The sequence below is a fragment of the Carassius auratus genome, chromosome 13 (genome assembly GCF_003368295.1).
Source record: "Carassius auratus strain Wakin chromosome 13, ASM336829v1, whole genome shotgun sequence".
NCBI classification, from domain to species: domain Eukaryota; kingdom Metazoa; phylum Chordata; class Actinopteri; order Cypriniformes; family Cyprinidae; genus Carassius; species Carassius auratus.
Window position 1 is genome coordinate 10,357,010 of NC_039255.1, and position 14,293 is coordinate 10,371,302.

The window sequence follows — 14,293 nt, forward strand, 5'->3', positions numbered from 1 at the left end:
AACTATTTTTTTTGTAACACACTTATATACGCAGACTCTCTTATGTACAGTTGATCCCTCTCTAACTTAATATTTGCATTGTTTTAGAGGAAAAAACTGTCCCAAACGATTTCATCAGGCTTTTTAGATTTGGGGTGGCTGGCAAAGCGAAAACACTCTGTTGTAGAGATGTGTAGAGCTTTGTGCAGTAAATGAAGAAAATTTAGTTTATTAACATATTTTATTCTTTAATGGTGAGTGTTCATTGTAAATCTCACAAGGTCACACTAAATAATTTTTTTTATAATAATTTTTTAATTTTAATATTTTTTCCTGTTTGCCAAATATTGGAACATATTTAAGTGAATTAAAGTCCTTATATTTTAGTTCGTTTTTTGTATATAATTAAGATATACTTGATGGTTGTTTATATATTAAATTAACATAAAAATGAAATACAACTATATTTATAAAATAAATATAAAAAAAGCTAAAAAAAAACTTGCAACAGGCTTTTACAATGACAGACAAATAATATATGTAAGTACGTACTAGCTTTTTTGGGAGCAAGTGTACATAAAGTTTCATTAAAATCTAAATTTAATAGAACTAATTTGTGTAAGTGTTTTTCTTTGCAGATGTGATAAGAAGGACATGACTCCAAAATCCAAATTTTTAAAGTCAAATGAGACATATATTTTACACAACAAAATGATTTAAGTGAGATACCAAGGTTTACCATTTGTGGAGTTCTGTCCTGTGTGCCATGATAAAGGAGACAGGAAGTCACTGAGAAAACAGAATACAAATTATTGCTCTTTGGTTCAAGCATCTGATATCTGACAAGCAATTATATCACTAAAGAAATTTAAGGACCACTGTACTTAACACTGTGCTATTTAAACAATTTAAAGACTCTGCAAACCTGTAATATTCTATTTTGTGTATTATTCTTGTTGAATATTAGGAGAGAAAACAAGTCTGTACCTTACTTTCTTTTTTTATTTTTATTTTTTATTTTTAATGTGCATTTGATGTTGGCTGTCAAAAATATAACCTCCGCTCCTTTTTCCATTTAGATGCCATTGAAATTCCAAAAGAAGCTTATGCAAATCTCTGTTGTTAATATTCGGGCTGATTGCCTTTTACTTGGCCTTCAAACCCTCCCTTAGCTACTTATCTCAGAGATAAACATGCATCCGTCATACTTTCTTAACTACACTCAACTTTCATCCAGTTTTTAAGTGCATACTGGAATACAGAAATTTGAACTGCAAACAGCTGGCTTTAGTGAGAAGTATGCATTATCAGAGTGATTTTGTACATGCAATATATAATTATCCCAGCATCCTACTTCATAAACATGCCACAGTGGCTTTCAAAGGTTCTTTTAAAAATTCTTTGAAATGTCATTTGGTAAAGTCAAAACATCAGTGAAGATCTAAAGAATCTTTTTTTTTTTCTTCTGGTAATTAAAACATCTTCATCTTTGTTCTCACTCTTTCCTTTCAATTTTTTTTCTGGACTCTGCTTGATATGGCTATTCTTTTTATCTTTGTAGCTTTTGTATTGCAAAATTAAATCTTGTCTGTGCTGATTCGGTGTCTAAAAATACAACTATATGAGCTACACATGTGCTTTGTAAGTTCAGCAAGGTTTCTGAATAGCGCACCATTAATAGATGCAAAAATAAACAGGTGCTATTTTGCTTTTGCATTCAGGTGAATGCTACTGTACGAGTTCAGTGCCCATGATGCTCTGATATCGCCTCTATTTGTGTGTGGCCCTGGGCACTAATGATAGCATGCAGGTTTAGGTAATAACCTTGTTTATCTCCTCTTTATGGCTCAGCGAGTAACAGTGGGTGCCGCCGGCGTGTGATTTTAACCCAAGCGTGATGCTTTCTTTCTTTGAGGTGTAAAGACCAGTCTTAGTTTTAACTTAAACTTTCATTTCAGATAAAATATCAATGTTTTTTTCTTTTTCATTTTATGTAAATAATAAGGTGTCAAAATTGGGTGAAGTATTTATTTTAATACAAATCATCTGCATGTAGATACTGACAGCTTTATTACTTGGGTAGTGTTTGTGTACATTGCAACAAAATTACCAATTATATGAAGGCGTGAAGTCATATTTATATACAGTAAATCCAGGAATGCAATATGGAAGAAAAGTTGATTTAAGTAAACAACAACAGATGTAATGCAGCTATAAAATCTGACATTTATAGTGCTTATGTATATGTGGCCATGACTGTACAATGTAGCAGCTCATATAAAAGCTATTACATTCATTGCAGTTGCATTTTCTGCACCTTTCTCTTATTTGTGCAGGTCCTCATGAGGTCGTTTTAATCTGACTTATTGTATAGCCAATACAGTGCTTCAAGTTTATATATATATTTTCATATATGTTTCACAGTCTGTCTCGAGACTCTCAACAACATATTAGCACTGGATCTTTTTACATGCACAGACCTGCATGATACTGAACAAATAATTTTTTGATGAGTCCGTTCTCTCGCAGTTTTGACCCATTTCCTACATCTTATATAAGTCTTCTGTTATCTCTTTTTGAATCAACTGTAATGTTTTTTTAGACTACAAGGATAGAAGTCATTTAGGCCAGACTAACTGAAAGAGACTGTTTTTTTCTTCTTCTTTTTTGGTCCCTGTTACTTTATTCTATTTAATTTAATTTTTTTAATTTTTTTGGTCTCAGACGATGAATCATAACATCATGCAGAATGCATTAGTCCGTCTTTGCATTCACCAGCGGGAGTATAATTATTTTTCACCATTATTGTTTGTTATTGCTTTCTCTTCTGCACATCAAATTTAAGGATCTGAAAGGGGGTGCAGGAAACATGGAAGGTGAGAATGAATTAAACCATTGTGATTAGAAAACTGTGTGGAGGTGGTAAAGAGATGACGTACAGGCACGAATATATAGGGCTTATTCTTTTGATCCAAGCTCTTGGTAATATTTCATGCAAGTTGGATTTAGTTTTGCAGTTAGGCAACTGATATTTTTATTAATAGTTCTGAAAGTTGTTAAAGGCCTGAAATGAGGATTTTGTGTTATGTTATGTTATGTTACGTACTCCATATAGTAATCAAAATATTACCCCATAAGTCTCTTTTGGAAAAGTAAGTATTTATTTATTTGTTTGTTGTTTGTGATCTTTTTTTGTATACAAGAAAGTAAAGTGTAGACCGTATTTAAAATTGTATTTATGCCGTTATTTACAGACACGTGTAGTATTATATAGATTTTTTTATTATTAGTTTGGTTCACCAAATTACCTCTTCAGTATCCCATCCCAGATTCCTGATATATACATCAACACAGCAATCAATGTTTCACCTGAAAACAGTATGATGGATATATTGAATACTTTTTTAATGTAATTTTTAGAGAAATCCATATCGATCTGGCCTTTAGAGGAAAAGTAAAAGCTGCTCCTTCATAAAAACACTTTTTCGTGTTCTTCAGAGGAAGACTCCAAGTCAAGAGTGGCATGAAAATTGTGCTGCTTGATGAATTATGTAGCCTAGCTTTCTCTTTCTGTGCTTTTTATGAGAAACACAGAGAACTGTTACTTTACCAGGCACGGTGGGGCCATCCATAATGCCTCTGAGCACGTAAAAAAAATAAAAAATAATTGTGATTAGAATGAAGCAAAAGTGACGTTTCACATAACCATCGGTGATCTGTTGTGCCTCCGTTCTCAGCAGGTTCCATGACACCCCCCTCATCATCTGTGATGCCGTCCCCCAGTGTGGCAATTGCTAATTGTCCTCAATACAAATGAAACGGTGATATCTTGATTTGCACAAAAAGCAGAACATATTCCTTGCTATAACTTTCTGTAGAAGAACAGATGCTGCAGGGCGTTTATTTATTTATTTTATTCATTTAATTATAGAATGGGAAATAGCGTGCACTGAAAAGTTATTAAAAACATGCGTCGACCTTGTGTAGATTGAGGCACGAAACCACAACAACAAAAAGCATATTTTGTGCTCATTAATTCAGGTTTGAAGGTCATTTTAGATATGAGCAGTAGCAGTACTTGTTATTGGCAACTGTTGTGATTGATATTGTTTATAAAGTGCTGCCTGGGTATATGCTATAAGCTATATGACCCAATCTTATGTGTTTGTTGGTTAATTGTGGTATAAGACAATTATACAGTACATTAGGGTCATCTTTAGATGTTTGTCTGCTTGCCAGGTTCAGATTGATTTTGAATAAAGTACATCCTCTACGTTTAGTGTCCTTTTTCAAGAATATTTATTATTGTTCATAATTATTTTCATTATTGTGTGTAATGAATGAATATAATATACAAGTTTCAATTGAATGGAATAATCGTATACATTTTTCTTAAAAAATTCTAAATGCAATATACTGTGGTATTTTCTACATATTTTTGTCAGCAGAAAGTTTTAATCAAAATAGTTTAATTATTACGATGCACAAATTTTGTGACAAAAACACCCTTTCTTTAGGGAACATGTTTGACATCTTGTCATATGTGTTGATGAAAATAATGCTTATTAGACTCACTCGTTTCCCTCAAGACCTTTCAAAACTGGCTCGAGCTTGCCTTGGGAGTTACAATTAAAGATCTCTTGATCATCATATACCAGAACATCCAGAAGATTGAGAATTCCTCCTTGAACATTTGTCAGGGTCAGAGATGCGGGGCTGTACTGCTGTGCCTGGTGAATGGACCTCACTGATGTGGAGAAGAGGGGCTTTGATCAAGTGTGGTACGGTACTGAGTGCTTTCGGCCCTTTCCTCCCTTGACTGCTATATAACTGTGCGCATACAAAGAGAGTGAGAGAGATGAGATGAGAGATCTGTTCTGGTCCCATACTCTCTGATTCAACTTGTCCTGCTCTGGTGCTCAGCAGTTGCAGACAGATTCCTCTGGGAACCCTAGGCGCAATAAAGAACAAAAAAGCCAAGTAGAGTTATCACACTATACTGCGTCTGGGCCAAGCAAAACCACATGCATTTTTAATGTGCCGCAAATAAGAAATACAGCCTAGTTCTCTCTCTCTCTCTCTCTCTCTCTCTCTCAGTGGCTAATAAGGAGTCTTATCATTACCCACAAGACTTGGTTCAATTTAATGTCGAGCTTTGCTTAGATGAGATGGGTTCTCCCTGATATTTTCAGCCTTCAGCAATTTTGCAGGCCTGTAAATATGTGTGTGTGTGTGTGTGTGTGTGAGGTCTACAACCCACTGCTTACTGTACTAATGACTTCACTCTAAAAATTTGGGCTGACTGGCAGACCTAGTTAAGCTGTCTCGTGAAGTGTAAAGTCCAGTGTGTGTACACTGAAGGGTGATTCACCTATCATCCTTATTTTGAGCTTATTTTCACATGGCTGAGCATTTGAAGTATGGCATTCAAAAAATGTAAAATTTTAGCTTGATACTGGCATGTTCAGTATGTCTGGTTGCTAAGTATAGCAACCAGAAAAGTATATATATATTACAATTTTGATCTTGGCATCATAAATGTGGTGTGCATCTAAAAGCAAACTCCAAGGAGTAAAAAAGGGAATAAGACCAGGCAAGAAAATCAAGTTGTTTTCCAGTGAAACATTTTAGCTTGCTTCATTTGAGGTCTTGGCAGATCATTTTTTCATTTAGCCTCAGGTTAATGCAGACTGTGCTTGCTTTACTCTTGCATCTTCATTCTGTATGCCAGACAGAGTTAGTCAGTTAATCACATATTCTGATATTGTTGTGCAACTGAGAAGAATATGGATTAATTGAAAATTTCTGGAAGCTTGCAAAGGTTGAGAGGTTTAAGAGATTAATTAGGAAATGCAGTTTCTTAGAGTGTTTTAGCAGGTTGATGCTGTGTTAATAATGTTAATTCATACGATTTCTCATTAGATCAGGTTGTACTAGTATGTGTATTCATGAGAGGTAATATTGTCTCAAATAGAACACTTAATGCGCAGTCTGTAAAAAAATTAAGGAGAACCAAGCAAACCGAGCTGTGTTCTGTTGGTCAGCGCAAATCTGCATGACCAACTTGATCCCTGTTTGCTCAGATTCCTGTTGAAATGTCTAGATTTTGCCCACAAAATTTGCAGAACAACACTAAATGTGACCGCGACTTAACATTTATTTTTCAAAGATGTGTTCACTGTTAAACTATGTAGCTTTATAAATGTATATATGAAACATTAAAGAACATATGATAGTGTTGTGTGATAAAATGTTTTAGTTAATTATTCTTTTTATTTGCTCTGTTTATTTGTCTCTTTATTGAAGGCTTGTATTTATTTTATTTTATTTTATTTTACCACTGAGATAAAAGCAAATAAACAGAATCCATTTAGAAAATTTGTTTTAAGTTGCCCATTCAAAACTTCAGTTTACTCATGTGGGACTGGCCCTAAATAATTGTCCTGTACTATCAGTGGAGATTAACATGCCTTAGCTTAATGACTAAACATAACTTGCCAAATATGTTTCATTCATACAGATGAATACTTAAGTGTCAAGACCACTGTAAATTGAAGAAAAACATATAATTGTTTAAATGAATGTACAGATATGTTATTTACAAGTGTACTGTTTATCTTGTTTACAATATACAGTTTCCGGATACTATGTTGGCTTGTTATTCCGATACTAAAGGCTTGTTGTTATGCCTGGCTGTTCTGGTGGTCGATGCTCTCTAGCGCTCTTTGGAGACTGCTAAAAGTTTTGTGTGTGTTGTCTGTAATGTATTAATACAGAGTGTTTCTCGTTTTCTCTGGTGTTATTTTTTTCTTTTCTGGGGTGCATGCGTTATTGCCCTACGGGCCCGACAGGAACGTGTGAGCAGCTTTTAGCTGTGTGCATGGTATCAACCCTGAGTGCAAAAGGAAAAACACAGGAAAGATGCAATTGTGTGTGTGGAGGTGTGAGAATGCGTGAGGATGTCGTCACCATGGATGCCGGCGTCTGTGTTGTTTTCTGACACTAACTAATGACCAGCACAATCTCTGTGTTTCTTTATTGTTAGATTTACGAGCTTAGCGGGATGCCACCGCTGTGAGTCCTACCGGCCCTCGTCAGTTCTAAGAGAGAGCAGGAAGCTTTGACTGGGATTTATGACTTGAACAGTGCTGAAAAAACTGCACCATGTACAGACAGAGCTTTGCTTTTATCTTTTGAGCATTGTGGTCTTATCAAGGGTGGACATCCAGCAGAGCAAAGGTCTAGGATGACACAGGAAGTAACACATGTTGTCTTCCTCTCTGATTTCCTACATTGAGATGACAGTGTTGGGGTTTGTTTTTGTGCGACAATTGTGAGGCTAGAAACATGTCAGAACCCCCCCCCCCCTCCCCCCCAAAAAAACTGTGTAAGTGTTTATGCTTTTTTCCTTAAGCAACTATTGTGAGGCTAGAAGCATCATTTATCTAATAAAAAATACATAAAGTAATATTGTGAAGTATTATTATAAGATAATAATTTTCTATTTTTATATATTTACAAATTTGTTCTACAGATGGCAAATCTGAATGTGCAGCATCCTTAACTTAAGTCTTAAGTGTCACATGATCACTTTCAGAAATCATTCTAATATGCTGATTTGCTGCTCAAGAAACATTTCTTATTATCAATGCTGAAAAAAGTTGTGTTCCTTCATAATTTTGTTCTTTGATGAATAGAAAGGCCAGAAATAGAAACCTTTTATACCATTATAAATATATGTGTCGCTTTTGATCAATTTAATTTGTGCTTGTTTAATAAAAGTATTTGTGTAGCTGTATATACATTTTAAATGATTTACATTTTTATTAATATGTTTGTATTAACTGATCACTGCTTTTATCCATGCCCCATATTCTCCTCTTGTACCTTTTTGCTTGGATATAGAACAAGACAGACAGGGAGCTAATGTGTTTTTTGATTAATCACTCCATCAAACTGCAATATGGCATGATTATGCCTCTGGTTTAGATTTCTGTTTAGATTTTAACCGTGGCCTGTTCGGACTCAAGTTTCTGTCACTTCGGATCATACTGCAAGTAGCCAGTTCCACAGCACAGCAGCGCTGAGATATTCTTCTGAAAGTGCACACATTTTCTCTTTTGCTTCTTCGCAGCAGCTGTACTCCATTTTTTCACCTGCTCACTGTCTTAAGATAAGGAAAAGCCCCATCCATTTTGAGGATTTTAATGTCCCTTGATATCAGTTGCTGAGAGGTTAGTCGTGTCGATCTCATTTGAGGTAGCAGGTTTTTTTCCATGCTTACCTAGACGCTTATTTTCTGAGACAAAAGAGCAGGAGCGAGGGAAAGAGAGATCATACGAATCCCACAGAGAGACTTGCTTCACAAAGGGAAAGGAACATTTAAGAAAGTAAAAATAAAAGGGCCCTCGTGGGTCATTATTCTCTTCTTTCTCGTTGCCCCCACTGGGATAAGAGATACCATGCTGTCGTTGTTGGGAATGCTCAGATAGAAGCACAGTTTCACCATTAGGATCTTTCTTTGCTGTTAAAATGCTGATGTACTGTATCTCTTAGCATTTGTTCTGAGCAGTGCAGGTTTAATATATTATATGTAATACAATATATATTATAATAGTAATATATGATATACATACACACATTTGATTACATTATTTGTTTTAATTAAAAATGTATATACATTTTCTTTTTGAATTAAAGATATACCAGGGCCTTGGTTTGGGTGTAGATGTGGTGTCTTCTACATTTCAAATAGCTGGAATAAGCATTTGAATGGTTGTTTTTGTGTATTTACGTGATTGATTGTTAGTAACGTCTTTATTTTCCAACTTTTTAAAATTTGTACTATTCTTTAATTCACTTAAGTCATTTTTAGTGTAGTCTAAAGCAGATATAATCCTAGTAATTCTGAGGTTTCAGTAACCCTAATTTTTTATCTAATTAATCCTCTTATTGGCTTCACCACTTGTAGAATTGTGAAAAAAGCTATAACAGTGTCTTGCGGTGCCAAGCTCTCCTGTGTGGCTGATTTTCCCTCTTAAGTAGAGGGGAGTGGAATATAGTTTTACTCTGTCTGTTTTTAGCACTCTTATTCGGGCGGTGGTAGGGATTTCTAAGACAGGCCGCTGACCCGGGCCGCCCACTGCACTATCGCAGGTCAGAAACATAGCATCAAAGAAACGCCCGGGCCCCAGCCGCGTCTGCTTAAACTCACCACAGCAGCTCTACGTGTAACCCACCGGGGTCTGACAGAAAACATGTGGGCTGGGCGTTTAGCACTCAATGGTGTTCATTTAGGAGTGTAATGATAGCATTCTGCAGTACGGCTGCCAGCTCACTGGCGCCTCAAACCTCCATTCAGTGTAAATGTCTGGCTTCGGAGTGTTCTTGACTTTCAGGTTCTACGTCTCTGTTGGCTCTCATCTGAATGATAGTGTGCTCTGCATTGAGCTGAAGTGCTTCTTTTTTAACATATTCCTTAATGCAGACACTCATGTTGTCTTTCTCTCTTTTATTTCCTCTACAGCAAACTCTTCTCTGCTCGGCGGTGGAGGAGGTAAGTGTATAATCTTACTACATTTTCATTGTAACGTCATTTTGAGATGTTAGGTGGCTTCCCCATGAATTCGACAGTTGAAAACACATTGTTGGCCGATGAAATCGGAGGTGTCCAACCATGTCTGTGGTTGCCCATGTGGGCGGTCAATGGAACAACACTACCCAGGCCCTCATTTGGAAACATTTCTGCACACATTTTGACATGATTGAAGTAATTACACTCAAAGCACAAGACATGACAGAAGGAGTAAAGAAGTGTCGAGGGGTGGGGTTGGGAATCAGCCCAATTACTACTGGAATTTTGATCCACCTCACTTTTAGAGGGGAATCCGTCTAATGAATGTAGGTCAGACGTGTGACCCTTTTCGCACGATCCTTTGTTTATCATCTGTGCCACAGTGTCAGGAAGGGTCCTTCTCTGCTGCCACATCTCGGGAGCCGACCACGCTTGATTGGGTCCCTCGTGAGGAAGCCATTACTACTCGTGATACACTATCCATCTCATATCCCACTCTCCTTAGTACAGCTCTTATATTATCTGATGTGTTCAAAAAGCCCTAAACCCTTGTCTTTCTTCATCGTAGCTCTAGAATAGACCCTTATCAGCCACTGTGACCGATTTCCCTGATTAAAGAAGTGGTGAACAAAAAAACAAAACGTGCTGATTAAGGCCAGAGGTCACACGTCTGTGACAAAACTACTTACCATAGCACTTGTCAGTGAATCTGTGTGACCCCCACGACTGGGAGTTAAATGTTTCTGCAGCCCCATGCTTTATTGGCACCTCGTTGTGTGTCATCATGGTCCTTTTATTGATTTGTCACGATGCAAAATGTCTCGAGGCTCATTTGGTTTCTTCATTATTTTGGCGTAATTGACTTTTGATGTTGGTGTGTGCGTGCGCATATGCGTTTAAAGGAAACTATTAGATGTTCATCAGCAGCGCCAGGTGAACGAAGGCTGATGTTACACTCTGAGGGAATATTTTTGTACCAGAAAAAGATATGTGAAAGGAAATATGCCTGTTAGCACTGCATCTGGAGGTGTTTTTTTTTTTCACAAAGCACATCAGTCTGTAAACAAAATTTGTGTCCCTGATAAGAAAAAAAAGAGCTTATTGTCTCCCCTAATTTTCATCCCCAGATGCCAGTGCTAGAAAACCAATTAACCCGCACCGATAAGCCATTTGGTATAGTGTCAAAGGAGAAAACAAAAATGCCAATCCAAGGTTAGAAAAGAATAAAAGAGAGAAAACACATGTTAGCAGGTAAGCAGGCACACTGGTTTGGGACGGACTGACAGGTAGATTTTAGAATCCATTCGCACTGTACTTAAATCCAGTTTGGTTTTACATCCAATATCTTGGACCGTTGCTATGTTAATAATGTGATCATCAACACAATGCTTTTTACACATTTTTTTTAACGTAATGAAAGTCACGTATACTACCATTCAAAAGGTTGAATCAGTAGGTTTTTTAAATGCTTTTGTAAGTCTCTTCTCAACACAGCTGCATTTAAATGATTAAAACAGCAAAAACAGGAATATTGCGAAATATTGCAATTTAAAATATTTGCTTTCTATGTATTCTGTGTAATCTGTGTAATGTAATATATTTTAAAATGTAATTTATCCCTGTGATGGCAAAGCTGAATTTTCATAATTTCTTGCAGAAATCATTCTAATATTCTGATTTGTTGCTCAAGAAACATGCCTGATTATTATTAATGTTAAGCTACCCAATAAATGTATACATACATGCATACATAAATACATATTTCGAATATATTAATCTAATTTGAATAGGATGCACCAACATTCTGAATTTCTCTTCCTTTCTGAACATTACAGAGTGTATACCCTTTGGAAATAATTGCAAAAGCAAAGCAAAAGCAGAATGACATGAGCAAAGCTCATTCTATGGTTTGAATGATGACCCAGGTAGCAAGAGTTCTTTGGCTTTTATCTTTCAGAGACTTCAATCCAGGGTGACTTTTTCTGTTTCACCCGAGACAATGATCTTCATTTCTTTCTCACTCTCCCTAGTTTAAAAAAAAAACCCTTGGATGTCCCGGGTGGCTTTATCTCTTGACCCTATGATATCAGCAATGGGGCGGCAGATACACAAACTTGTTTTCTTTTCTCCCCTTTCCTACTGCCTATCGTTTATCCAGGTGAGGACCTCCATCTGTGATGATTTCATCTCATTCACTACTCTTCAGAAAGGAAGATTTAGGCTTCCTCTTATCTTTGGAAGGTTTTCCCTGCTCTTGTTTTGCTTTCTAATGACCTAATATCTGACAGAAAAGCTGATGCTGTAATATAAATAGAAGGGAATGTTTCTACTGCATGGAGCTTTGAACTCTGAGTCGGGCAGAAGGTCACAGCAATTTAATTGTTCGTGTAAACTGTTTTGCTGTTTTAGGCTTTAGTGTACCGGCATTCCATCCAGTTTTTGACTCTTCCAGGGTTTCATAGCTGCGGTCGAGTGGTTTCCTGTTGTTAAGCCGCAAACGCAATGCACAACAAACTCAATCAAAATTAAATTGGTGTGGTCAGCAAAGCACATTATTTGGTCCCTGCTTTAAATGGGCATGCTTAAATCTTGTATTCTCCTTAATCTAAATTATCTCTGGCTAACACAAGTGCTCATAAGAAAAAAAAAAAGATCCTTCGACTTCACAACTGTTCGCAATATCTTGACATTTGCAGTCTAATAAATGAAGCTGGTTGAGATGCATCTGGTTATATAAACTGTTTGTTGTTATTTGATGGCTTGCTGTTGATGGATATAAACAAGTCCTGATGTCTGTCAGTCTGGTTCTTGGTGTAGAACATGACGATTTAGCTTTTTACTTTTAAGATTGCTATGAATCTTCAGTGATGGTGAGAACTTTGATGTCTTCATCCTGAGGGGATATTGGCTTGTTGGCACTCTGACTGAAATGATTTTGCTTGTTTAGCACTGAGTTTCAATTAGACCACCCAGACGAATCACAACATTTTTTGTTACATTTCATCCTTGTAATGTTGTGTGAGAACAGAGTATGTGATTGGAGTAGAAGTGAAGTGTAGTTAACGTTCCCGCTCAGTGCATTCCGGAATCACTTTACTACAATTTACTACTGCAGTTTTACACTGTTTAGCACTGTTACTGCAGTACTGCATTATACTGTATTAATGTGTTCATTTTTATTTATGCAAAACATTAATGTTTTAGTAATCTTTTTAAATTCCATTCAGAATGTCAAATTTTATTTATTTTAATTAAATATATAAATTTACTTGGGGAAAGTCGTGGCCTAATGGTTAAAGAGTTTGACTCCTAACCCTAAGGTTGTGGGTTTGAGTCTCGGGCCGACAATACCATGACTGAGGTGCCCTTGAGCAAGGCACTGAACCCCCAACTGCTCCCCGGGAGCTGCAGCATAAATGGCTGCCCACTGCTCCGGACGTGTGTTCACAGTGTGTGTGTGTGTGTGTTCACTGCTCTGTGTGTGTGCACTTCGGATGGGTTAAATGCAGAGCACAAATTCTGAGTATGGGTCACCATACTTGGCTGAATGTCACGTCACTTTCCTTCCTTTCCTTTCACTTTATACTTGGCTGTATGTCACGTCACTTTTTTTTCACCTTATATTGGATTATATTATACTACTTGACTACATTATTTTGAATTTTATATATCATTTTATATTTCAGTTTATTCATCCATTTTTTCCAAATGTGCATATGTCCGTGATGTGGTCCAGTGAAGTTCCAGATTCTCCTTGCTGGAATAAGGGCATGTCATATTCCATACTTGAATCATGTCTCCTTATTCTGAGCTATGGAGCAGTAGGTTGCTTGACCTTGCAAAAAGCAATTAAGACCTTGTGCGTTGTCGGCAACATCCGTTTGCCTGGGGGCATTAATCGTTGTATTTTTTGAGGGGTGAAAGTGACTTCATTGACAGAACATAACCATTAAATATCTTTTTAAATCGCTCCCCCCTCACCACATTAAAGCAGCCTATTGATACCTGATGGTTTGCACAAGTGCCATGTTGGGATTTGCAAATTCTCTGAGACATTGGATTTATGTGTGAGTGTGTACTGTTCTGTATGTTTTCAAAATTGGCTGCAAGACTCGTACTGTATAGAGCATCTATTTTGGTGTTATTCAGCTCATGTTATTATTGTTTCATCACATATATCTCCATGGAGCCTATACCAGCTGTAGATTAAGCTTCATTTCAGAGATTGTTGTATGATCACAACCGAAGGGCTTGGTTTAGTCAGATTTCAAACAATTAGTTTGGGCAAATTCCAGTGTGCAATGTTTTCACAGGCTATTGTAGTCGACCAAAGCATCATTACGGAATTGAGGACATGTTTCTTTTGCATATATCTTTCGCATTTTTACATTTCGAGTTGTAAAATAAATAACATTAATGTATTATGACCATGAATTAACAACAAACAATATTGTATTCAAAATCAACATTAATCTAGATTAATAAAAGTCATAATAAAAAATGTTGTTCATTGCATTAAGCTTTACTAATGCATTGCATAGCATTAACTATTAACCAATTTAATCTTATTGTAAATGAACATTTTTGCAGTGGGATTTATCTCACCTGATTGAGAAATGAAAAACCTGCAATGGATTTGAGGAGTGATTATATAATGCTTTGAGTGGGAAAGGGAAAATGCTGTCATTCCACTCCACTCACATACTTTGTCCTCTATCCATCCAGTCTCTCTCGATATGA

The 14,293-nt window shown here is 36.5% G+C and overlaps 1 protein-coding gene across 1 annotated transcript in view; it reads left to right on the forward strand.

Annotated features, from left to right (window-relative positions):
• Positions 1–14,293, forward strand: part of LOC113112614 (O-acetyl-ADP-ribose deacetylase MACROD2-like) — a 289,161-nt gene that overhangs the window by 120,203 nt on the left and 154,665 nt on the right. Inside the window, exon 4 of the mRNA XM_026278335.1 lies at positions 9,506–9,535. Within this exon, the coding sequence (XP_026134120.1) occupies positions 9,506–9,535 (30 nt within the window). The remainder of the gene's footprint in view (positions 1–9,505; positions 9,536–14,293) is intronic.